Consider the following 24,753-nt stretch of genomic DNA (forward strand, 5'->3'; position numbering starts at 1 on the left):
GCTCAGTGCAGTGGTGCCCAGGGACAGCACAAGGGGCACAGAGCTGAAGGGCAGAAGTTCCACCTCAGCAGGAGGAGCAACTGCTGGGATGGAAGGGTGGCAGAGCCCTGGGGCAGGCTGCCCAGAGAGCTGCTGGAGCCTCCATCTCTGGACCCATCCCAAACCTGCTTGATCCTGCTCCTGGGTCACCTCCTCTGGGTGACCCTGCCCTGGCAGGGGGCTGCACTGCATCATCCCCAGGGGTCCCTTCCAGCCCCTCCAGGTCTGTGGTTGTGTCCCCTCTGAAAGAGCCACCCAGGCAAGGGGGAATTGCTCACCTCCTGCTGTGGCTTCACACCTCTGCTCCTTTGGCTCTGGCTGCAGAGGGACAAGAGGGACAGATGGCTGTGGCACAGCGCTGCCTGCAGCCCCACAGCACCCTGGGCAGGGGACCCACACCAACAGCCTCCCCCTCCTGCCCCCAGCTTGCCTTCCCTGCAGGCTCAGCCCCATTGCAGTGGCAAGCACCAGCTAAGCCCAGTGCCTGTGGCTGCTGGCACCAGCAGGTCCCACATGGAGGTGGCAGCCAGACTGGGGGGGCACTGAGACAGCACCCCCAGGCCTCTGCTGAATGTAGACCCCCCCCCGGAGGTGGTGCTGAGGGAGGTGGTTTGGTGCTGGGGGCTCAGCAGCCCTGGGGGCACTGTGAGCTCTGGGGGAGTGCCTGGGCCTGGGGGAGCTCCAAGGTCTCTTCCAAGCTCTGCAGGTCCAAAATGCAAGGTTGTGGTTTGTCCCCAGCAGCAGGGAGGGGGCAGAGGCTGAGCCAGCTTTGGTTTGCTGTGCTGCAGTGTGGTGTAGAGAGTCAGAGAAGAAGGGGTTGGGTTCAAGACCACCCAGTGCCAGCCCCCTGCCATGGGCAGGGACACCTCCACCAGCCCCCTCCTGGCCTGGAACCCCTCCAGGCAGGGGGCAGCCACAGCCTCCCTGGGCAGCCTGTGCCAGGCTCTCCCCAGCCTCCCTGCCAACCATTCCTTCCTCCTCTCCACTCTCACTCTGCCCTCTCCCAGCTCATCCTGGCACTCCCAGCCCTTGGCCAGAGTCCCTCCCCAGCACTCCTGGAGCCCCTTCAGCTCCTGCCAGGTCTCTTCGAGGTCTCCTTGCAGCCTTCTCTTCAAGCAGGACGTGGAAACGGGAAGGACAGCAAGGAGCTTTTGGGGCTGCCCTGGGCTCATCGTGGGCAGCTGGCACTCCCTGGGGAGTGGGCATCGTTGCTGCTGGCCTCTCAGCAGCAGAGGAGCCCTCCTCACCCCCCGCAGGCAGCGGGATGCTGGCCTGGATCCACCGGGTGGTTCCCCAGCCCCCGCTGCCCCATGCCACGGAGAAGACCTCCCCAGCTCCAGTGCAGGACCCACAGCCACCTAAGGTGAGTAGGGAGCCAGTTCTGGGGGGGGGACACCACAGCCCTCTCAGGCATGGGAGAGAAATGCATCCAGCCCTGGCACCGCAGCAGCCAGGGGTGCCAGGACACATCCCTCCTGCAGACGGCTGGAAGGCAGCAGGAAGGGTGGGGAGTCCCTGGGGGCTGCAGCCAGCCCTGAGCAGGGTACAGCTCACCCTCACACCTTCTGCCTTTCCCCCTGCAGGCACCAAGAGGAAAGGCTGCAGGCACTGAGGATGCTGCTGATCACACAAGAGCCAAAGGTAAGTGCCCCTTGGTGGGACCTGTGCTGGGCTGGGCAGCAGAGCAGTGTCCCCTTGCTGGCTGGTCCCAGCTCTGGAGCCTCTGTGCCAGGAAGGCTCTGGAGGGGCTGGAAGGTGTCCAGAGCAGGGCCAGGAGGCTGAGCAGAGGGCTGGAGCTGCTCTGCTCTGAGCACAGCCTGAGAGAGTTGGGGTTGTGCAGGCTGCAGAGGAGAAGGCTCCAGGGAGACCTTCTGGTGGCCTTCCAGGAGCTGCAGGGGGCTGCAGGAAAGCTGGGGAGGGACTTTGGAGGGGGTGAGGGAGGGCCAGGACTGGGGGGGATGGAGCAAAAGGAGAAGTGGGGAGCTGGAGATTGGCTGTGGGGAAGAAGTTGTTGGGCAGGAGGGTGGTGAGAGCCTGGCCCAGGCTGCCCAGGGAGGTGGTGGAAGCCTCCTGCTGATGCCTGGAGGTGTTTGCAGCCAGGCTGGAGGTGGCTGTGAGCAACCTGCTGTGGGCTGAGGTGTCCCTGCCCATGGCAGGGGCTTGGAGCTGGCTGAGCCTTGAGCTCCCTTCCAGCCCTGCCAGCCCTGGGGTTCCATGATTCCACCACTGGTGGGAGCTTGCTTTGTTTTTCCCCTGCTGTCCCTGGAGAAGTGGAGAAGAAGGTGGAATTTGCAGTCCCTGAGGAGCAAGGCTCTGTCCTTCAGAGGTATCCCTCTTGAAGCCTCCCTTGGGGTTTTGCTCTTGCTCAGGGGCTGGCTGCCTGCAGTGGGAGCTCCCAGCCTGACTCACTCATTCCCTGGCAGCACTGGGAGCAGTGTGCTCTCCTGGCTCTCCCAGGGGCTGGGGAAGGTGATTCCTCAGCCAGCCCAGGCCCCAGAGAACCTGCAGAAGCTTGGGAAGAGCTTTGAGACAAGCATTGACATTCCTGACCAGGTAGGGGACAGCCCCAGGCAGTGGCCTCTGGGCCCTGCTCACCTTTTCTTCTGCTGTTTGATTTTTTTTCCCCCCCTTCCCATCACTCTCCCCAGTGTCAGCTGGGGAGCACTGAGCTTGCCCTGCACCACCTTCTGCCCTCACCCACCCCTGGGATGAGGGCTGGGTGGCACCAGCCCCTCTGCTGCTGCTGCTGGGTGGGTGATAACCTCTTTGGCTTTTTAGACAGAGGTCCAGATCCTGAAAGAGGAGGATGAGGATGCTCTGGGTAAGGAGAGCCAGGAGGCTGCAGCTTCCTGGGCCAGCTTGCTGGGGAGGTGTGGGAGGGTGGTGCTGGCACTGCTGTGCCCTGGAGGCAGCTGGTGGGGGTTGGGGCAGGGAGCCCAGCGCGGGTCCCACGCTCACAGCCCCTCTCCCCTTGCAGAGATAACTCCCTTTGATGCAGAGGAGGAGGAGGAGGAAGCAGAGGAGGAGTCTGAGGCTGGGCCAGCTGGTGGCACAGAGGAGTGGTGGGTGCCCAGGGCAGGCTGGCAGGGAGGGGAAGCAGGGTAGGAGGGGCTGCCCTTGCCCACCGGTGTGCTCTCCCTGCAGGGTGGGAGCACGGGTGCTCAGCTGGCTGGCACAGGGCTTGGAGAGTGTGGTGCCACAGCCAGAGGCACTGAAGAAGCTGGAGGTGAGCACTGCCTGCCTGGGGGAGAGAGGGGAAGCAGCTGGCTGGAGAGGGCTCCCCAGCCTCGTCCTCCCACACAGCCCAGCTGGCAGCTCCAGGAGGAAACCCCCGGGGGGGGAATGAGAGCAGAATCCCAGAGCTGAAGAGACCTTGGAGCTCATGGCATGGGGCTGGCACTGGGTGGTCTTGAACCCAACCCCTTCTTCTCTGACTCTCTACACCACACTGCAGCACAGCAAACCAAAGCTGGCTCAGCCTCTGCCCCCTCCCTGCTGCTGGGGACAAACCACAACCTTGCATTTTGGACCTGCAGAGCTTGGAAGAGACCTTGGAGCTCCCCCAGGCCCAGGCACTCCCCCAGAGCTCACAGTGCCCCCAGGGCTGCTGAGCCCCCAGCACCAAACCACCTCCCTCAGCACCACCTCCAGGGGGGGGTCTACATTCAGCAGAGGCCTGGGGGTGCTGTCTCAGTGCCCCCCCAGTCTGGCTGCCACCTCCATGTGGGACCTGCTGGTGCCAGCAGCCACAGGCACTGGGCTTAGCTGGTGCTTGCCACTGCAATGGGGCTGAGCCTGCAGGGAAGGCAAGCTGGGGGCAGGAGGGGGAGGCTGTTGGTGTGGGTCCCCTGCCCAGGGTGCTGAGGGGCTGCAGGCAGCGCTGTGCCACAGCCATCTGTCCCTCTTGTCCCTCTGCAGCCAGAGCCAAAGGAGCAGAGGTGTGAAGCCACAGCAGGAGGTGAGCAATTCCCCCTTGCCTGGGTGGCTCTTTCAGAGGGGACACAACCACAGACTGGCAGGGGCTGGAAGGGACCCCTGGGGGTGATGCAGTGCAGCCCCCTGCCAGGGCAGGGTCACCCAGAGGGGGGTGACCCAGGAGCAGGACCAAGCAGGTTTGGGATGGGTCCAGAGATGGAGGCTCCAGCAGCTCTCTGGGCAGCCTGCCCCAGGGCTCTGCCACCCTTCCATCCCAGCAGTTCCTCCTCCTGCTGAGGTGGAACTTCTGCCCTTCAGCTCTGTGCCCCTTGTGCTGTCCCTGGGCACCACTGCAGAGAGCCTGGTGCCAGCCTCCTGCCAGCCCCCCTGGCAGTGTTGCTCAGCACTGCTGAGATCCCTCTCAGGCTGCTCCTTCCCAGGCTCAGAGCCTCAATGCTCTCAGCCTTGGCTCCCAGCAGAGCTCTTCCAGTGCCCCCAGCAGCTTTGCAGCCCTCTGCTGTCCCTCTCCAGCAGGTCCCTGGCAGGGAGGTTAGAGCAGATGAGCTCTAAGGTCCCTTCCAAGCTAGGCCATTCTGAGTCCCTGCCCTTCTGGAGCTGGGGAGCCCAGAAGTGGCCACAGTGCTGCAGCTGTGGCCTCACTAGGGCAGAGTAGAGGGAGAGGAAAACCCCCCCTTGACCTGCTGGCCACACTCTGCTTGATGCCCAGCAGGATGCCCTTGGCCCTTTGGCCACAAGGCCACGTTGTGCCTTGGAGCACCCCAGTGCCGGTGGGCACCAGCTCTGGGGCTGCCCAGGGCACTGCCTGTGCCAGGAAGGATGGCACAGGCACAGCAGAGCCTACCCCCCCAGCGCTGCCCCCAAGCCCATCCATGCTCCCCTCCCAGGCAGGGGCCCTGGGGAAGAGGCTGCCAGGGAGGTGTCCCCCCCTGCCCTCCAGGCCTGTCCCCTGGGGGAGGTGACCCTTGCCTGCTTGTCTCCTGTGCTCCTCAGCTTCCCAGGTGATTTCAGCCTTACCTTTTCTCCTTCCCAAACCAAGCAGGCACCAAAGGCACCAGAACTCGTGCAAAGCCCACGAGCAGCACTCAGAGCACCCCAGCAGCAGCTGAGCAGCAGCCAGAGACTGTGGCCACCCTCCCCCCTCGGTCCCTGGCTGGGGATGGCAGCAGGTAGGGGAGGTGGCAGCTTCTGGAGCGTGGGGAGCACGGGCAGGGAGGCAGGAAAGGAGCTCTGGGCTCCTTGGCTCCAGCAGCCCGGGCTAACAGTGCTGTCTGGTCCCCCAGGATGTTTGCCTGGTTTGCCCAGGGGGTGCAGAAGGTGATGCCACAGCCAGTGCCCAGGAAGAAGCAGGACACACAGGTATGCTGCCTGCTGCAGGGAGGGTGCCCTCTCACCAGGCAGGTGCCACCAGCTCAGTGCCAGCACCCTGCTGTCACCCAGCTCCTGCAAGGAGGCAAAGCCTGGGACCTGTCTGGCTGATGGGAACAGGATCTGGCTTCTAAGCAGGGGAGCCAGCCCCCACCTTGTGCTCTCTCTGCCACCTCCTTGCCTTTCTGGGCAGCACTGGCTGGCAGCCAGGCCCTGGCATCCCACCCAGGGCCAGTTCAGCTCAAAGGAGAAGCAGCAGCAGCAGCTTCCCCCTGCCTTCCCCCTGCCTTCCCCCTGCCTTCCCCCTGCCTTCCCCCTGCCTTCCCCCTGCCTTCCCCCTGCCTTCCCCCTGCCTTCCCCCTGCCTTCCCCCTGCCTTCCCCCTGCCTTCCCCCTGCCTTCCCCCTCCCTTCCCCCTCCCTTCCCCCTCCCTTCCCCCTGCCTTCCCCCTGCCTTCCCCCTGCCTTCCCCCTGCCTTCCCCCTCCCTTCCCCCTCCCTTCCCCCTCCCTTCCCCCTCCCTTCCCCCTCCCTTCCCCCTCCCTTCCCCCTCCCTTCCCCCTCCCTTCCCCCTCCCTTCCCCCTCCCTTCCCCCTCCCTTCCCCCTCCCTTCCCCCTCCCTTCCCCCCTCTCCCCTTCCCCCAGATGTGTTCCTGCCCTCCACCATCACCCATGGGCACCCTTGTGCCCATGTCCCAGCCACCCAAGGTGCCCTGAGAGGCCTCAGAGGCTATTTCAAGAGCCTTCTAGGCTGAAACCTGGGGGGTTTGGGGTCAAAATGTGGCTTTGCTGAAAGCAGGCCACGTCTGACACCTCCTGTTCTCCCTCCTGGCAGGGAGAGGCTGCAGCAACCCTGAGCCCTGTGGAAGAAAGTAAGTGGTGGCTCCCTGGCTGCTGGTTGGCCTGGCAGGGGCACAGCGTGCTGCCAGCCTCCATGCCATGGGTGCCAGTGCAGAGGCTCCAGGGCAGGATCCTGGGGAGCATCCTGAGGTCTCCTGTGGGGGCTGCAGGAGAGCTCTGTTGGGGTCTGCCTGGAGAGGTCTGTGGGGACTGCAGAGGGCAGGGGTGCTGAGCAGGATGGTGGTGCTGAGCAGATGAATGATGCTGAGCAGGATGGTAATGCTGGGCTGGGCGGTGGTGCTGGGCTGGATGGTGGTGCTGGGCCGGGCGGTGGTGCTGGGCAGATGAGTAGTGCTGGGCTGGATGGTGGTGCTGAGCCGGGCGGTGGTGCTGAGCCGGGCGGTGGTGCTGAGCTGGGCGGTGGTGCTGAGCCGGGAGCCAGCAGCCGCCCGGTTGGGGCAGCCCTGCCTGAGGGCTTTTCCCCTTGGGTTGGTGCCCGGGGGGCACCGGGGGGCTGCTGCTGTGGACCCTGGCGGGGGGCACCGGGGGGCTGCTGCTGTGGACCCTGGCGGGGGGCACCGGGGGGCTGCTGCTGTGGACCCTGGCGGGGGGCACCGGGGGGCTGCTGCTGTGGACCCTGGCGGGGGGCACCGGGGGGCTGCTGCTGTGGACCCTGGCGGGGGGCACCGGGGGGCTGCTGCTGTGGACCCTGGGGGGGGGCACAGCCTCTGCTGCTGCCTGCCCAGGGCACCCCCAGCCCTGTGCCTGGCTGCCCTGTGGTGGCTGCAGGCACCCCAGGGTCATCAGCCAGCCCCAGGGAGGGAGCAGGGGGGCTGAGGTCTGCCCCAGCAGCAAGCTGCCATCAATCAGGGAGGCACAGAATGGGTTGGGTCGGAAGGGAGCTTAAAGCTCAGCCAGTGCCAACCCCCTGCCAGGGGCAGGGACCCCTCCCCCCAGCCCAGGCTGCTCAAGGCCTCATCCAGCCTGGCCTGGGACACCTCCAGGCAGGGGGCAGCCACAGCTTCCCTAGGCAACCTGTGCCAGGCTCTCCCCAGCCTCACTGCCAACAATTCCTTCCTCCTCTCCACTCTCACTCTGCCCTCTCCAAGCCACTGACCCTCATTTGTCACTCCCAGCCCTTGTCCAAAGACCCTCCCCAGGTCCTGGCCGGCTGCTCTGAGGTCTCCCTGGAGCTTTCCCTTCTCCAGGCTGCACAGCCCCAACTCTCCCAGCTTGTCCCCACAGGGGAGCTTCTCCAGCCCTCTGCTCATCTTCAGGGCCCCCAAGCAGTCTCTGGGCACAGGCTGAGGTACACCAAATGCTGTGCAGCCAAGAAACTCCTGGGCTAGGTTTAGAACACAGCAAGGGAAATCCCAACCTGACCACACACAGCTGAGACAGCCCTGGGGAGCAGCTCTGCCTGGGTGTCAGGCACATCACCCAAGGGAGGCAGGGAAGAGATCTCCTCCTCTCTGGGAAGCACTTAGGAGACTGGGAAGAGAGTTCATAGGATCATAGAAGTGTCAGGGCTGGAAGGGAGCTCAGGGCTCAGCCAGCTCCAAGCCCCTGCCATGGGCAGGGACACCTCACCCCACAGCAGGTTGCTCACAGCCACCTCCAGCCTGGCTGCAAACACCTCCGGGGGTGGAAGCTGAAGGGGAGGATCAGCCTCAGCCTTCTCCCAGCTGCAGGCATCCTGCCCAGCACTCCCTGGGAAGAGCTGCTCCGACTCTAATGTTCTCCTTCTCCTTTTGTTTCAGGGGGCAAAGGGGCTTAGGGCCTCTGAAACAAATGGAAAACGAAGAGCCTGAGGAGCCAGCCCTTCCTCCCCACAGCCACACAGCAGCCAGGAGAAAGCACAGCTGGGGAGCAGAAAGCCAAAGGGGGAGCCTGCAAAATGCTCCTTCCTCGCAGGGCTCTGCTGGGGGACCCGAGGCTGGCTGCTTGTCCCCAGGCACCCAGGGGATGTCCCATGCCAGCCCCTGCTTGGGGTCTGGGGACTGGAGCTATCGGTTTTGCAGCATGGTCTCGCTGAGATGGGAGCTGCAATTCAGAGAGGAGGGTAGAGAAGCATCACCCAGGAGGCAGAAAGCCTCTTGCTGCAGCCTCCAAGCACTCCTGGCCATCTCAACCCCCTCCCCCCAGACCCTGCCCCAGCCTTAGCATCAGTATCTCACCCCCGAGAGCTCCAGCTGAAGCCCCCAGACTTCTTTCAGTCCATTTTTGCCTCTGAGGTGTAACAGCATAAAGAACTTTCAGCTCTTGTCAGGCTGCTTCTCGCTTTTCGTCTGCCCCCTGAGGGTCTGCCCCCAGCTGTGGTTTGAGGCAGCAAATGTAGGGTGGGGGGAGGTCAGTCCTAGGTGGACAGGGACCAGGTGGTGGTTGAAAGCCTTGGCCCGGGCTGTCCTTAGAGGAGAACTCGCCCCCGGCTGCGCTCTCTCCCCCCGGCTCTGCTCAGCCCCCCGGCTGCGCTCTCTCCCCCCGGCTCTGCTCAGCCCCCCGGCTGCGCTCTCTCCCCCCCGGCTCTGCTCAGCCCCCCGGCTCCGCTCTCTCCCCCCGGCTCTGCTCAGCCCCCCGGCTGCGCTCTCTCCCCCCGGCTCTGCTCAGCTCCCTGGCTCCGCTCTCTCCCCCCCGGCTCTGCTCAGCCCCCCGGCTCCGCTCTCTCCCCCCGGCTCTGCTCAGCCCCCCGGCTCCGCTCTCTCCCCCCCGGCTCTGCTCAGCCCCCCGGCTCCGCTCTCTCCCCCCGGCTCTGCTCAGCCCCCCGGCTCCGCTCTCTCTCCCCCCGGCTCCGCTCAGCCCCCCGGCTGCGCTCTCTCCCCCCGGCTCCGCTCTCTCCCCCCGGCTCCGCTCTCTCCCCCCGGCTCTGCTCAGCCCCCCGGCTCCGCTCTCTCTCCCCACGGCTCCGCTCAGCCCCCCGGCTCCGCTCTCTCGCCCCCCGGCTCCGCTCAGCCCCCCGGCTGCGCTCTCTCCCCCCGGCTCTGCTCAGCCCCCCGGCTCCGCTCTCTCTCCCCCCGGCTCTGCTCAGCCCCCCGGCTGCGCTCTCTCCCCCCGGCTCTGCTCAGCCCCCCGGCTCCGCTCTCTCCCCCCGGCTCTGCTCAGCCCCCCGGCTCCGCGCTCTCTCCCCACGGCTCCGCTCAGCCCCCCGGCTCCGCTCTCTCTCCCCCCGGCTCCGCTCAGCCCCCCGGCTGCGCTCTCTCCCCCCGGCTCTGCTCAGCCCCCCGGCTCCGCTCTCTCCCCCCGGCTCTGCTCAGCCCCCCGGCTGCGCTCTCTCCCCCCGGCTCTGCTCAGCCCCCCGGCTGCGCTCTTTGCCCCCGGCTCTGCTCAGCTCCCCGGCTGCGCTCTCTCCCCCCGGCTCCGCTCTCTCCCCCCGGCTCTGCTCAGCTCCCCGGCTGCGCTCTCTCCCCCCGGCTCCGCTCTCTCTCCCCGGCTCTGCTCAGCCCCCCGGCTGCGCTCTCTCCCCCCGGCTCTGCTCAGCCCCCCGGCTCTGCTCAGCTCCCCGGCTGCGCTCTCTCCCCCCGGCTCTGCTCAGCTCCCCGGCTGCGCTCTCTCCCCCCGGCTCTGCTCAGCCCCACGGCTGCGCTCTCTCTCCCCCCAGGCTGCGCTCTCTCTCCCCCCAGGCTGCGCTTTCTCTCCCCCCGGCTGCGCTCTCTCCCCCCCCGGCTGCGCTCTCCCCGCCCCGGCTCTGCTCTACCCCCGCCGGCTCCGCTCTCCCCCCCGGCTCTCCTCGCCCCCAGCTCAGGCTGTTCTCTCCTGTATCTCTCAGCTCCTCAGATGCAGCACTGGCTGCAGGGGCAGTGTCCTGACAGGGCCCCAGGGGCTGTCTCCAGCCCAGAGGTGTGTGGGCAGCTGTAACCACACTGGGATGGGTGAGGTGGGGGCCCCTACACCCTAGATGTTTGCTACCTTAGAACTGCAGAGTGGTTTAGGTTGGGAAGGACCTTTGGTGATGATCTGGGCAGGGACACTGTCCACTAAATCAGCCTGGAGAAGAAAAGGCTCCGGGGAGACCTAACAGCAGCCTGCCAGGACCTGAAGGGGGCTACAAGAAGGCTGCAGAGAGACTGTTCCCAAAGGCCTGCAGGGCCAGGCCCAGGGGCAATGGCTTCAGACTGGAGCAGAGCAGACTGAGATTGGATGTGAGGAACAAGTTCTGCAGCAGGATGCTGCTGGAACACTGCAACAGGTTGCCCAGGGAGGTGGTTGAGGCTCCAGCCCTGGAGACATTCCAGGTGAGGCTGGAGAGGGCTCTGGGCAACCTGCCCCAGCTGGGGATGTCCCTGCTGGGTGCAGGGGGTTGGACTGGATGAGCTTTGGAGCTCCCTTCCAGCCCAGCCCATTAGAGGCTGCTCAGAGTCCCATCCAGCCTGGCCTTCAACACCTCCAAAGCTGAGGCACCCACAGCTCCTCTGGGCAACCTGTCCCAGTGTCCCCCCACTCCTGCTGCTCCCTCACACCCAGTCCAACCCTACCTCCTTTCAGTTTAAAACCATTCTCCCTTCTCCTGTCCTGGTTAAACAAACAGCAAAAAAAAAGATCTTTCCCACCTCTCATTGCATCTCTTCAGGATGGATCTGGAGGGGCTGGAAGGTGTCCAGAGCAGGGCCAGGAGGCTGAGCAGAGGGCTGGAGCTGCTCTGAGCACAGCCTGAGAGGGTTGGGGTTGTGCAGGCTGCAGAGGAGAAGGCTCCAGGGAGACCTTCTGGTGGCCTTCCAGGAGCTGCAGGGGGCTGCAGGAAAGCTGGGGAGGGACTTTGGAGGGGGTCAGGGAGGGCCAGGACTGGGGGGGATGGAGCAAAAGGAGAAGTGGGGAGCTGGAGATTGGCTGTGAGGAAGAAGTTGTTGGGCAGGAGGGTGGTGAGAGCCTGGCCCAGGCTGCCCAGGGAGGTGGTGGAAGCCTCCTGCTGATGCCTGGAGGTGTTTGCAGCCAGGCTGGAGGTGGCTGTGAGCAACCTGCTGTGGGGTGAGGTGTCCCTGCCCATGGTAGGGGCTTGGAGCTGGCTGAGCCCTGAGCTCCCTTCCAGCCCTGCCAGCCCTGGGGGTCTATGAGTTGTGAGTCCAGCAACCAACCTGACATTGAGTCACAGCATGGCTTGAGTTGGGCACAGTGAGAGGGGTAAATGTGGGCAGGGTGGGCACAATGAGGTGGGTAGGCTTGGGCAGAGCTGACTGGGGGGGGGGGGGGAATGTGTTCCTGCCTTTCTGTAGCTGGGTTTGGACCCCTCCTGGCCTCTTCCCCGTGGCAATGCCACTGTGGTGGTTCAGGCAGCCCCCAAAATAAACTGGATTGGCAGTGTGCCCATGAGCTTCCTCCTCCTGATTCTTCAGAGTGAGCCTGGTGCTGCAGGGTAGGAACCCCCTGGAACACAGTTGGAGCCCCCTGGAACATGGTTGGAACCCCCTGGGACGTGGTGGGGTTAGCTCTTTGCTTAGCAGCTGGTCCCACGAGCTGTGGTGGGGAGTGGAGTTGGGTCCAAGTTGGTGGCTGGTCACCAGGGGAGATCCCCAGGGCTCAGAGCTGGGGGCAGCTCTCTGGAGTCTCTTTGTCAGTCACCTGGGTGGGGAGGGAGTTGAGTGCAGCCTCAGTGGGTTTGCAGATGGCACTAAGTGGGGTGGCAGTGGGGATCTGCTGGAGGGCAGGGAGGCTCTGCAGAGGGATCTGCCCATGCTGGATCCATGGGCTGAGGTCAACAAAGCCAAGGGCTGGGTCCTGCACTTGGGCTGCTCCATGGATGCTCCAGGCTTGAGGCAGAGTGGTTGGAAACTGCCCAGCAGAAAAGGACCTGAGGATGCTGGCTGGCAGCTGCTGAGGATGAGCCAGGTGGCCAAGAAGGCCACCAGCAGCCTGGCCTGGAGCAGCACTGGTGTGGCCAGCAGGAGGGATTACATCTCTGTACTCAGCTCTGGTGTGGCCACACCTCGAATCCTGGCTCAGTTCTGTGTCCCTCACTCCAAGAAGGACACCAAGGAGCTGGGGCAGGGCCAGAGAAGGGCAACCAAGCTGGGGAAGGGTCTGGAGAGCAGGGCTGGGGAGGGAGGAGCAGCTGAGGGAGCTGGGGGGGGTTCAGCCTGGAGCAGAGGAGGCTGAGGGAGACCTCCTTGCTCTCTGCAGCTCCCTGAGAGGATGGAAGCAGAGGACCTGGCCTGGAGCTGTGCCAGGGGAGGCTGAGGTTGGAGAGGAGGCAAAATGTCTTTGGTGGCAGAGGGGTCAGGGCCTGGCAGAGGCTGCCCAGGGAGGTGGTGGAGTCCCCATGCCTGGAGGTGACCCAGAGCCCTGTGGCCATGGCCCCTGGGGCCAGGGTTTGGTGCCCAGGGTGGGGTGGGGCTGCTGCTTGGCCTGGAGGATACCAGAGGTCCTTTTCCAACCCAAACTATTCTATGGCTCTGTGATTCTGTCACAAGCTGCCTGGTATCCTGCTGTGAGGTTTTCCCCAGTGATGCCAGGGAGCTGTGGGATGCTGCCAGGGCTGGCTGGGAGGGGGTGTGCTGTGCTGCTCATTGTCACCTGGGCTCTGGGCTGAGCCTTGCCCTGCAAAACCAGGGCCCTCAGGCCGTGCTGGTGCAGTGTTTCACTCAGGGCTTGCAAGTGGAAAGGCTTTGGGCTCTTCCCACAGCTGCTTCTGTTTGCAAGGAGATCCAGGAAGGTGGCCTGGAGGTGGTCCAAAGCATCTGCTGCTGGGGCTGGCTGTGCAGGCAGGCAGGGAAGGCAAAGGGTTCTGCTGTTCATGGGGCTCTGGGTGTGCTTGGCACCAAAAAATGGTCAATTTTCTTCCTCTTCTGGCAAAAAAGCATCCACCTGGCCCAGCTCAGGGCACCAGCAGGGCCACAGATGGGGCAGGCTGAGAGAGGTGCTGACAGTGTGCTGCTTTCACTCTGTCCCTTCCCTTTTCCCTGTTCCCATTCCAGTTCACATTGTCCCTGGGGGGCCTGAGGAGGAGCCTGAGCTCGCCCTGGAAGAGCTGGATGATGGCTGGGTCAATGAAGCCACGGCTGAGAGGGTGGCCTGGGGTTGTGAGCTGGTGGCAGATGCTCACCCCCTGCCCCCCATCCAGGAGGAACCTCAGGAAGAGGGAAACAGGTAGGAGAAGGGAGATGCCGTTGATGCTCTGCATGATCTCCAGCCAGCTGGGTGGTGGCCAGAGGAAGGGAGGAGCACACAGAGTGGTAGAACTGTTTGGGTGGGAAAAGCTCTCTGAGAGCATCCAGGTGGGGACCAAACCCTGGCCCCCAGTGCCATGGCCACAGGGCTCTGGGACACCTCCAGCCGTGGGGACTCCACCACCTCCCTGGGCAGCCTCTGCCAGGCCCTGACCCCTCTGCCACCAAAGACATTTTGCCTCCTCTCCAACCTCAGCCTCCCCTGGCACAACCCCAGGCCAGTTCCTCTCCTTCTGTCCCCTGAGCCTGGGGAGCAGAGCCCAAGCCCCAACCTCCCTGCAGCCTCCTCTCAGGGAGCTGCAGAGAGCAAGGAGGTCTCCCTCAGCCTCCTCTGCTCCAGGCTGAACACCCCCCCCCCCCAGCTCTCTCAGCTGCTCCTCCCTCCCCTGCCCTCTCCTCCAGACCCTTCCCCAGCTTGGTTGCCCTCCTCTGGCCCTGCTCCAGCTCCTCAGTGTCCTTCTTGCACTGAGGGCCCCAAAGCATCCTGAACACACCATCCCTGGGCACCCTTCCCTGGCAGCCCTGGAGCTGGCAGCTGAGGTTTCTGTTGCCAAAGAGGGAGGCACCAGAAGGAGCCCAAAAGGTTCTTCCTTCTGGTGTTGAGTGGTGGTGGAGTCATGGATGTGATGCTTCATGGTGCCCTGCAGAAGACTGCTGGAGGATGCTCTGCTTAGGATGCCCTGCAAGTAGACTTTTGGCCCTAGGGCAGGAAGGTTTTGGCCTCATTTGGGATTGGGAAATGGTTCTCTCTGTGTGATTGATAGTCCAAGGTGCTCCAAAGCCAGAAGCAGGCTGAGAGGTGTCCCTACACGCTCCCCAAGAGCTCCCTCAAGCTCAGGCACATGCAGGGGAGGCTGAGTGCAGAAGTTTCCACCCCCAGCATGGGTGCTGCTCGATGGCACGAGGCACAAGCAATGCCCAGAGCCTCCTTCCCTCAGCAGAGCTCTCTTCTGCTCACCAGGAAGGGCTGGAGGTGTTCCAAAGCAACCTCTGTGCCAGATGGTGTTTTACCCCTTAGGGTAGGAGCCTGAGGAGCTGTGGGTCAAAATTGGCACCAAGGGACCCCCCTGAGCACATCCTCTCCCCGTGCCACCAGTGGGGTTTGCAGGCTTGAGGGCTCTGGGCTCTCCTTTCCCAAGCACTTCCCTGTTCTTCCTCCCACCCACTCGGGGCCACAGTCTGTGCCCTCCCCCAGGTGTTGCCTGAGGGGTGGAGGGAGAGCATCTCCAAGCCAAAGGAGCTGCAGTGCTTCTCTTGTGAGGCTCAGGCTTGCTTTGGGGATTGCAGCTAACGAGTCTCTCCTCTCCAGGCTGTGTTTGTGCTCCCTGAGTGCTGCCAAAGAGGAGGAGGAGGAGGTGGAGGAGAAGGAGGAAGAGAAAGAGGTGGAGGAGAAGGAGGAAGAGAAAGAGGTGGAGGAGAAGGAGGAAGAGAAAGAGGTGGAGGAGAAGGAGGAAGAGAAAGAGGTGGAGGAGAAGGAGGAAGAGGTGAAGAAGGAAGAGAAGAAGGAGGAAGAGAAAGAGGTGGAGGAGAAGGAGGAAGAGGTGAAGAAGGAAAAGGAGAAGGAGGAAGAGAAAGAGGTGGAGGAGAAGGAGGAAGAGGTGAAGAAGGAAGAGGAGAAGGAGGAAGAGAAAGAGGTGGAGGAGAAGGAGGAAGAGGTGAAGAAGGAAGAGGAGAAGGAGGAAGAGAAAGAGGTGGAGGAGAAGGAGGAAGAGGTGAAGAAGGAAGAGGAGAAGGAGGAAGAGAAAGAGGTGGAGGGGAAGGAGGAAGAGGTGAAGAAGGAAGAGAAAGAGGTGGAGGAGGAGGAAGAGGTGAAGAAGGAAGAGGAGAAGGAGGAAGAGGTGAAGAAGGAAGAGGAAAAGGAGGGGGAGGAAGAGGAGGAGAAGAAGGAAGAGGAGGAGGAGGTGGAGGAGAGCTCGGGGTGAGTGGCTCCCGTCGCCTTTGTGGCTGTGCTGGGAACGCAGTCGTGGTTTCAGCTGCGCTCAGAAGCTGGAGAGGCTGCGACGTCCATCCGCGGACGAGCAGAGCTCCCCGGACTGGTGCGCAGCTGGGATGAGCCGGGGAGGGATGCGCCGGGGAGGGAAGGCTGCGCTCGGGAGGGCAGGAGGGGTCGGGGAGGGAGGGATGCATCCTGGGGGATGCTCTGGGGAGGGGTGTTTGGGGGAGGGATGTTCTGGGGAGGGGTGTTTGGGGGCAGGGTCTCTGGGGTGTTTGGGAGAGGGGTGTCTGGGGGCAGGGTCTCTGGGGTGTTTGGGGGAGGGGTGCTCTGGGGAGGGGTGTCTGGGGGCAGGGTCTCTGGGGTGTTTGGGGGAGGGGTGCTCTGGGGAGGGGTGTCTGGGGGCAGGGTCTCTGGGGTGTTTGGGGGAGGGGTGCTCTGGGGAGGGGTGTCTGGGGGCAGGGTCTCTGGGGTGCTCTGGGGAGGGGTGTCTGGGGGCAGGGTCTCTGGGGTGTTTGGGGGAGGGGTGCTCTGGGGAGGGGTGTCTGGGGGCAGGGTCTCTGGGGTGCTCTGGGGAGGGGTGTCTGGGGGCAGGGTCTCTGGGGAGGGGGGTGTTTGCGGGAGGGCTGCTTGCAGAGCCCGGCTCAGCCCAGGGCTGGCCGTGACGCGGTACCTGGTGACGGCGCCGGGAGTGAGTCGCCTGGCGACACAGTTTCCATCTCCATCGCAGCCGCCCGTGGCAACCGCAGCCCCTGGCCGTGCCCTCGCCGGCAGCTCAGCACAGCAGGAGCCCCCAGGCTGTGCCTGGCTAACCCCTCGCAGGGGCTGGGCTGAGCAGGACCCCCCCACCCCCCAGTCTGTGCCTTCATCCCGGGCTGGGAGCTTCCAGCTCCCGGAGCCGGTCCCGGGGGATTTTGGAACCATCTCCATCAATCCACTGCAGCTGGGAACCAGGAGGGGGTCCCGGGGCTCAGTTTAAAGCCAGGGTGATGCTAATACATCGTGAGGAGGCTGAGGGGAGACCTCCTCACCCTCTACAGCTCCCTCAAAGGAGTCTGGAGCCCGGTGGTTGGGCTCCTCTCACACGCAGCAAGGGACAGGACAAGAGGAAAGAGCCTCAAGCTGTGCCAGGGGAGGTGCCAGGGGAGGCTCAGGTTGGAGATGAGGAACAGTTTCATCCCAGGAAGGGTTCTCAGGCCCTGGCCCAGGCTGCCCAGGGAGGTGGTGGAGTCTCCATCCCTGGAGGGGTTTCAGAGCTGCCCGGAGGTGGTGCTGAGGGAGGTGGTTTGGTGCTGGGGGCTCAGCAGCCCTGGGGGCACTGTGAGCTCTGGGGGAGAGGGTTGGGGTCTTGCTGACCTCCAAGGTCTCTTCCCAGCTCAGCACTTCTAAATGCTACTTAAGACAAGGAGGAGGCCCTTGAATTCTTCAGTACAACTTACTGTCAGGACCTAAGTTGCTGTCAGCTCTGCTGGTGGAGACTTTGGGCCAGAGGGTATTTCAGGACAAGCTTCCCCCCCCAGCTTAGAGTTTTGCTCTGATTTCACCTGAGAGAAGCCTTCAGGGATTCCTGACCCAGGGCTGCAGTGTTGACTCTCTGCAGCTCTTATCAGAGAGCCATGGAATGGGTTGGGTTGGAAGGGACCTCAAAGCTCAGCCAGCTCCAACCCCCTGCCATGGGGCAGGGACCCCTCCCCCCAGCCCAGGCTGCTCAAGGCCTCATCCAGCCTGGCCTGGAACACCTCCAGGGAGGAGGCAGCCACAGCCTCCCTGGGCAGCCTGTGCCAGGCTCTCCCCAGCCTTGTGCTGAAGAGCTTCTTCCTAAGGAAAACCAGAAGTGGGGAGCTGGAGATTGGCTGTGAGGAAGAAGTTGTTGGCCAGGAGGGTGGTGAGAGCCTGACCCAGGCTGCCCAGGGAGGTGGTGGAAGCCTCCTGCTGATGCCTGGAGGTGTTTGCAGCCAGGCTGGAGGTGGCTGTGAGCAACCTGCTGTGGGGTGAGGTGTCCCTGCCCGTGGCAGGGGCTTGGAGCTGGCTGAGCCTTGAGCTCCCTTGCAGCCCTGCCAGCTCTGTGACTCTAAGCTCCAGTCTAACCCTGCTCTCCTTTGGCTTCAAGCCATAGCCCCTTGTCCTGTCTCCAGATAACCCTCAGGAAAAGTCCCTCTGCAACTGTGATCCTCTCCTGCTGCTGTGGTGCTCCCCATCCCCACCTCCCACCTCAGAAAGGGCAAAAGTGAGCTCAGGCTCTTCTCTCTGCTTGATCTCTGCCCCCCAGGCCCCTGGGCCAGTCGCTCGCCCCCACCACCAGGGAGGGTGTGGAGGAAGTCTGCTGTGCAGAGGAGGCCCTCAGGAGTGAGCAGCTGGAAGAAGCAGCTGGGATAAGTGATCCTGAAGGTGCTCTTGTCCAGGTATGGCATCACCCCCCCCCTGCTTGGTCTGTGGCAAGGCTCAGAGCTGGGCTGGGGCTGGGTGGCAGGGGATGCAGTGCCCTGCTCCCAGGATGGGCACCAGCAGTGCTGCCCACTGAGGGGTTTGCTGGAGGCTGACTTCCAGGAGGGGTGAGAACAAACAGCCCCTGGTTTCCTGAGGAGGAAAATCCATAGGGAGGTGAAAGGACTTCCCCTGCAACTGAGACCTACAGGAAGAAGGAAGGGGAGGAGGGGGCTGAGGGAAAGACCTCACCGCTCTCTGCAGCTCCCTGAAGGGAGGTCGGAGCGGGGAGGGGGCAGCCCCTCGGGAGCGGGGAGGGGGCAGCGAGGAGGGGGCAGCCCCTCGGGAGCGGGGAGGGGGCAGAGAGGAGAGGGCAGCCCCTCGGGAGCGGGGAAGGGGCAGCGAGGAGGGGGCAGCGAGGAGGGGGCAGCCCCTCGGGAGCGGGGAGGGGGCAGCGGGGAGGGGGCAGCCCCTGGGGAGCGGGGAGGGGGCAGCCCCTCGGGAGAGAGGAGAGGGCAGCGGGGAGGGGGCAGCGAGGAGGGGGCAGCCCCTCGGGAGCGGGGAGGGGGCAGTCCCTCTGGAGAGAGGAGAGGGCAGCGGGGAGGGGGCAGCCCCTCGGGAGCGGGGAAGGGGCAGAGAGGAGGGGGCAGCCCCTCGGGAGCGGGGAGGGGGCAGCGAGGAGGGGGCAGCCCCTCGGGAGCGGGGAGGGGGCAGAGAGGAGGGGGCAGCCCCTCTGGAGAGAGGAGGGGGCAGCCCCTCAGGAGCGGGGAGGGGGCAGCGGGGAGGGGGCAGCCCCTCGGGAGCGGGGAAGGGGCAGAGAGGAGGGGGCAGCCCCTCGGGAGCGGGGAGGGGGCAGCCCCTCGGGAGTGGGGAAGGGGCAGAGAGGAGGGGGCAGCCCCTGCTCCTTGGTGTCACGCAGCAGGCCCAGAGGCAGTGGCTCCAGGCTGCCCGGGGGGGGCTCGGGCTGGGTCTCGGCGATCTCTCTGCGCTGGAAGGGATCTCAGCCGTCGGAATGCTCTGCCCAGGGCAGCGCTGCAGTCCCCGTGCCTGGGGGTGTCCAGGCGGCCGCGGAGCTGGGGCTCAGGGCTGTGGTTTAGTGTGGAGCCTGCAGTGCTGAGTGGAGGGCTGCACTTGGGTGGTCTTGGAGCTCTCTTCTATCCAGCTCTGTTGTGGGGTTCTGTGCCCCCGCCTCTGAACCTGAGGCTGCTGCCCCAAGCAAGGGATGCTTCCCTCCCACCCTGCTGGCACTGAGCAAGGAGCTGAGAGGCTGGGGCATGGTGGGGGGCTGTGGGGTGCCCCCTCCTGCTCCTCAGCGTGCTTTCTTCGGGCAGAGCAGGGCTTGGTCCTCTGAAAATGCCCTTTTTCCCCCCTTTCCCTTCTGAAGGTGGAGGAGGGGAGAGCTGAAGCTGCCGGAGCCGATGCTGAAGGTACAGTAACCAGCAGCATGCTGCCAGGCTGGGGGGGCTCTGAAGCAGGAGATGCTTGGCCAGGGCAGGTGCAGCTTCTCCCTTCCTGCTGCTCACTGGCTGGGAGCAGGCAGCTGAGTTTCCTGCAGCCTGGGCACCTGGGGGCTTTCCCCTGGCTCCAAGCACCCCGGGGTGGGGGCACAGCCTGATGGCAATGTTGTCACCAGCTGGAGCCAGCTCTGCCAGGCTGGGGCTGAGCCATGTTGGTTAAGCAATCTGTGATGTGCAGGAAGAGTTTCTGCTGCAGCTGAGCAATGCAGGGAGTGGGGGGTGGCCAAAAAAGAGTTTTCCTCACCACTTGGCTCAGTTTGGGCAATACCCAGGGGTGGAAAGCGCAGGAGGCAAGGGGTTGGTAATGAAAGTGAGGTGGCACAGGCTGGAGGTGTCTCTGCTCACCCAGCCCTGGCACAGGCTGGAGGTGTCTCTGCTCACCCAGCCCTGCCACAGGCTGGAGGTGTCTCTGCTCACCCAGCCCTGGCACAGGCTGGAGGTGTCTCTGCTCACCCAGCCCTGGCACAGGCTGGAGGTGTCTCTGCTCACCCAGCCCTGCCACAGGCTGGAGGTGTCTCTGCCCATGCAGCCCTGGCACAGGCTGGAGGTGTCTCTGCTCACCCAGCCCTGCCACAGGCTGGAGGTGTCTCTGCTCACCCAGCCCTGCCACAGGCTGGAGGTGTCTCTGCTCCCGCAGCCCTTGCAGAGCCCCTAGCTGCCCAAGGTCTGCCCTGGCACAGGCTGAAGAGGTCTCTGCAGCCCTCTGAGGGCACCTCCACCTTGCAGACCGCTCAAGGCCCCAGGGCAGGACGCTCAGCACCCACGGCCCCGCGGAGAGCCGGGAGCGGGCGGGCCAGCCCCGGGCCGGGCCCCGCAGCCTCCCCGCGCCGCCGGAGCGGTGCCGTCTGACACCACCGCTCTCTCTTTCATTTGCAGCTTCAGATGTCTTGCCCTTGCTTGAAGCATCCTAAGCGCCTAGCAGCATGCCCAAGCCCACCCGAGACGTCGAGCTAGCCCGGCTGGTGCGCCACAAGCCGCTCGACGGCGGGGAAGCCTCCTCCTCCTCCTCCTCCTCTTCTTCCTCCTCCTCCTTTTCCTCCCCCCCTGGCTGCAGCGCGCTGCGAGAGCAGCTCCCCAACGTCCCCAGCCGCCGAGCCGCCGCCGCCTGCCGCCTCCCCTCCCTTCTCCTCGCCAGCAAACCCAAGGCCGGGGTGGTCAACCCCAACTTTTGCCACGAGGAGCAACCCCCCTTAGGTATTAGAGGCTTTGAGGAACGGCTTTGGATAGCTGGGGAAGGTTGGGATGGGACTGGGGGTGGGGGTGGGGGTGGCTGGGGAGGGCAAGGAGTTCATCCTGGAGGTTTTTATTGCTTGGGTTGGGGGGGTGATAAAAAAGCACTAAATAAAAGCATCCTTCCTGTTGCAGCACAGAGGCTGGGGGGACACACACACCCCCCACCCCCCACCCCTGAGGGCTCTTTCCTTCTGCTTCCACCTCACCACTCTGTGCCTTTCTAGCTGAGCCTTGGAGAGAGTTTGCAAGGGTCCAGCGATGACCTTTTATCTTTGGACCTCCTTCTTGAAGGGAAGCTGCAGGCAGAAGGTTAAACCTCTGCTGCCCACCAGCAGATTCTTCCTCCCCAGCAGATTTTGGGTCCCTTCTCCTCCTCAGCACTCATGCAGCCTGCTCACCCCCAGAGCAGGGTGAGAGGGATGGAGCTTTGCTGTCCCACAGCTTGCCTCTCAGCCCAGGAGGACAAATCCACCCCCCTGCAGCTTTGCTTTGCTTTGTTTTCACCCAGCCCAGATCTGCTGCTTTGTCTTTCCCAACAGGATTTGGACTTTGCAACCCAAACAGGTTGACTCCATTGGCCTCACATCAGCCTGTGGGGACAGGAGGGGACAGCAAGGGTGTGAAACCCACCCCAGCTGCCCCCCAACCCCCTCAGAATAAATCCTGCCTTCTGTTCTGCAGCTAAGGGATGGCACTGCCCAGCCCAGCTGGGGATGTAGCCAAGAGGACCCCAATGCCACTCCTCTGGGACTGTGCCCAGCTCTGGAGCCTCTGTGCCAGGAAGGCTCTGGAGGGGCTGGAAGGTGTCCAGAGCAGGGCCAGGAGGCTGAGCAGAGGGCTGGAGCTGCTCTGCTCTGAGCACAGCCTGAGAGAGTTGGGGTTGTGCAGGCTGCAGAGGAGAAGGCTCCAGGGAGACCTTCTGGTGGCCTTCCAGGAGCTGCAGGGGGCTGCAGGAAAGCTGGGGAGGGACTTTGGAGGGTGCCAGGGAGGGCCAGGACTGGGGGGGATGGAGCAAAAGGAGAAGTGGGGAGCTGGAGATTGGCTGTGAGGAAGAAGTTGTTGGGCAGGAGGGTGGTGAGAGCCTGGCCCAGGCTGCCCAGGGAGGTGGTGGAAGCCTCCTGCTCAGCCCTGGAGGTGTTTGCAGCCAGGCTGGAGGTGGCTGTGAGCAACCTGCTGTGGGGTGAGGTGCCCCTGCCCATGGCAAGGGGCTTGGAGCTGGCTGAGCCTTGAGCTCCCTTCCAAGCCTGACAACTGTGAGCTTCTCTGCCCCCCCTGTGTGCCCCCCTGACACTCACAGCATTAGGGGTGCTCCATGGCCTCCTTGGCTGTCAGCCTCTGTTGACAGCCTCTGAGCCTCGAGGTCCCTTCCAGCCCTGACAGCTCTATGATTCTATGGCTGGAGTTGTGCCAGGGGAGGCTCAGGTTGGAGAGGAGGCAAAATGTCTTTGCTGCAGCAGTGGTCAGGGCCTGGCAGAGGCTGCCCAGGGAGGTGGTGGAGTCCCCATGCCTGGAGGTGCTCCAGAGCCCTGTGGCCATGGCACTTGGGGCCAGGGTTTGGTGGCCATGGTGTGGTTGGGTTGCTGCTTGGCCTGGATGATCCCAGAGAGCTTTCCCAGCTCTGTGATTCCCCCTTGGGCCACTGGCATCTCTCTGTACCCACCCTGAGCATCCTCCCTTCCAGCTTCTAAGCTGGTTTATGGCAGGAATCTGCTGCTGCTGCTGCAGAAGAGAGAGGACCTAGGTCCTGTTGTTTGAAGATTGCCTTCTGGTGGAGGAAAACCAAACACCCACTTCATTGGGAGCTTGCATGATCCATGTGGTTCTGTTCAGAAGGCCCAGGAGAGTTACTGGGAGGCAGGTTTGCAGCTGGGCTCCTGCAGAACACCTCTGGCTGTTAATCCTCACGGGAAGGGACCTTAAAGATCATCAATTTCCAACCCTCCTGCTATGGGCAGGGACAGCTCCCACCAGAGAGGGCCTGGAGCACCCTGGAGAGGCTGAAGGAGCTGGGAGGGGTTCAGCCTGGAGAAGAGGAGGCTGAGGGAGACCTCCTTGCTCTCTGCAGCTCCTTGAGAGGAGGCTGCAGGGAGGTTGGGGCTTGGGCTCTGCTCCCCAGGCTCAGGGGATAGAAGGAGAGGAACTGGCCTGGAGCTGTGCCAGGGGAGGCTGAGGTTGGAGAGGAGGCAAAATGTCTTTGGTGGCAGAGGGGTCAGGGCCTGGCAGAGGCTGCCCAGGGAGGTGGTGGAGTCCCCATGGCTGGAGGTGTCCAAGAAATGAGTAGATGTGGCACTGGGGGACACAGTCTAGTGCTCTGCTCATGGTTCTATGATTCTATGGTCTGGTGGAGGTGTCCCTGCCCATGGCAGTGGGGCTGGAACTGGATGATCTTGAAAGTCCCTTCCAACCCAGCCCCTTCTGGGAGTCTATGAAAGTACCCAAGGGCTCAAGCAGATGGTCCTAAAGATCACCTCTAAGTGGTGCCAGGGAATGGCTAGTAGGGTTCTGCCAGCCCAGGAGCTCCAGGATCTCCTTCCTCTGGGATGCAGCACTGCCAGCTCAGGAGCTCCAGGAGCTCCTTCCTCTGGGATGCAGCACTGCCAGCTCAGGAGCTCCTTCCTCTGGGATGCAGCACTGCCAGCTCAGGAGCTCCAGGAGCTCCTTCCCCTGGGATGCAGCACTGCCAGCTCAGGAGCTCCAGGAGCTCCTTCCTCTGGGATGCAGCACTGCCAGCTCAGGAGCTCCAGGAGCTCCTTCCCCTGGGATGCAGCACTGCCAGCTCAGGAGCTCCTTCCCCTGGGATGCAGCACTGCCAGCCCAGGAGCTCCTTCCCCTGGGATGCAGCACTGCCAGCCCAGGAGCTCCTTCCCCTGGGATGCAGCACTGCCAGCTCAGGAGCTCCAGGAGCTCCTTCCCCTGGGATGCAGCACTGCCAGCTCAGGAGCTCCAGGAGCTCCTTCCCCTGGGATGCAGCACTGCCAGCTCAGGAGCTCCTTCCCCTGGGATGCAGCACTGCCAGCTCAGGAGCTCCAGGAGTTCCTTCCCCTGGGATGCAGCACTGCCAGCCCAGGAGCTCCTTCCTCTGGGTTTCAGCACTGCCAGCTCAGGAGCTCCAGGAGCTCCTTCCTCTGGGATGCAGCACTGCCAGCCCAGGAGCTCCAGGAGCTCCTTCCTCTGGGTTTCAGCACTGCCAGCCCAGGAGCTCCAGGAGCTCCTTCCTCTGGGATGCAGCACTGCCAGCCCAGGAGCTCCAGGAGCTCCTTCCCCTGGGATGCAGCACTGCCAGCCCAGGAGCTCCTTCCTCTGGGTTTCAGCACTGCCAGCCCAGGAGCTACAGGAGCTCCTTCCCATTCTAGGATTCTGATTGTGGGGATCCAACCCATGGGGATCCAACCCATGGGGACTCAGTGCTTGCCTGGAGCAGCTGCAAGCTGGGAAAGCAGAAGGGAGGGAGGTGTGGCCCTGCCTACAGTGATAAAAACTGGGCCAAAAGGGGAGAAAAACCAAACCAAAGGAGGGACAGAAATGCACCCAAGTGTCAGGAGAGGGAAGCTGGAACCAGATGATCCTCAGGGTCCCTTCCAACCCAACCCATTGTAGGAATCCAGGTCATGAGTGTTGGGTGAGAAGGGAACAGAGGGGGAGAGGAGAATCCTTCCAGTACACTGTGGGGCTTGAGGGAAGCTCCCTGGAGAGGATGGAGCCTGGGGCTTCATCCTGGCTGCAGGCTGGGCCCAGCACCCCTCTCACCTGCAGCTGTTGTCCTTCTGCACGGGCCAGGCAGTGACCCCTCGGTGGACGCCGTGGAGAGCGATGCTGTGGAGAAGGATGGCACCCACCTCCTGCTGCCCACCAGCCATGCTTCCAGCATGTTGGCAGTGCCCAGCATGGCACCAGCATCCCCCAGGTATGCCTCTGGCCTAGGCATGGTCCTCCAGCTCCTGGGGAATCTCACCCCCTCCCGGTGGTGCTGGGGCAGGAAAGCTTCTGCCAGCACAGGGAGCAGGCTGCCCCTGGCAGGTCTGAGCCAGGGGGGGGAGGGCTGTGGTGGTGGATGTCACCTCCCTTGCCAGGATGGGTGCCAAGGGCACCCTGGCCTGCAGCAGGCAGAGTGTGGCCAGCAGGAGCAGGGAGCTCATCCTGCCCTGTGCTCAGCACTGCTTAGGCCACATCTTGAGTCCTGTGTCCAGCTCTGGGCTCCTCAGTTTAAGAAGGACATTGAGATGCTGGAAGGTGTCCAGAGAAGGGCAACAAGGCTGGGGAGGGGTCTGGGGCACAGGGCTGGGGAGGGGTCTGGGGCACAGCCCTGGGAGGAGAG

At 63.8% G+C, this 24,753-nt stretch overlaps 1 protein-coding gene across 1 annotated transcript in view; it reads left to right on the plus strand.

The window, feature by feature from the left end:
• The first annotated feature begins 1,303 nt into the window (after positions 1-1,303).
• CNGB1 (cyclic nucleotide gated channel subunit beta 1) overlaps positions 1,304-24,753 on the plus strand; it is a 46,660-nt gene continuing 23,210 nt past the window's right edge. The window contains exons 1-20 of the mRNA XM_054170289.1: positions 1,304-1,402; positions 1,623-1,680; positions 2,233-2,365; positions 2,463-2,592; positions 2,818-2,860; positions 3,017-3,101; positions 3,184-3,244; positions 3,734-3,791; positions 3,914-3,997; positions 5,015-5,141; positions 5,256-5,331; positions 6,173-6,209; positions 13,080-13,251; positions 14,641-14,701; positions 15,901-16,022; positions 17,534-17,666; positions 19,073-19,115; positions 19,932-20,043; positions 20,260-20,399; positions 24,216-24,342. Of these exons, the coding sequence (XP_054026264.1) occupies positions 1,304-1,402; positions 1,623-1,680; positions 2,233-2,365; positions 2,463-2,592; positions 2,818-2,860; positions 3,017-3,101; positions 3,184-3,244; positions 3,734-3,791; positions 3,914-3,997; positions 5,015-5,141; positions 5,256-5,331; positions 6,173-6,209; positions 13,080-13,251; positions 14,641-14,701; positions 15,901-16,022; positions 17,534-17,666; positions 19,073-19,115; positions 19,932-20,043; positions 20,260-20,399; positions 24,216-24,342 (1,901 nt within the window). The remainder of the gene's footprint in view (positions 1,403-1,622; positions 1,681-2,232; positions 2,366-2,462; positions 2,593-2,817; positions 2,861-3,016; positions 3,102-3,183; positions 3,245-3,733; positions 3,792-3,913; positions 3,998-5,014; positions 5,142-5,255; positions 5,332-6,172; positions 6,210-13,079; positions 13,252-14,640; positions 14,702-15,900; positions 16,023-17,533; positions 17,667-19,072; positions 19,116-19,931; positions 20,044-20,259; positions 20,400-24,215; positions 24,343-24,753) is intronic.

Source organism: Dryobates pubescens, chromosome 19 (assembly GCF_014839835.1).
Source record: "Dryobates pubescens isolate bDryPub1 chromosome 19, bDryPub1.pri, whole genome shotgun sequence".
Taxonomy (NCBI): Eukaryota; Metazoa; Chordata; class Aves; order Piciformes; family Picidae; genus Dryobates; species Dryobates pubescens.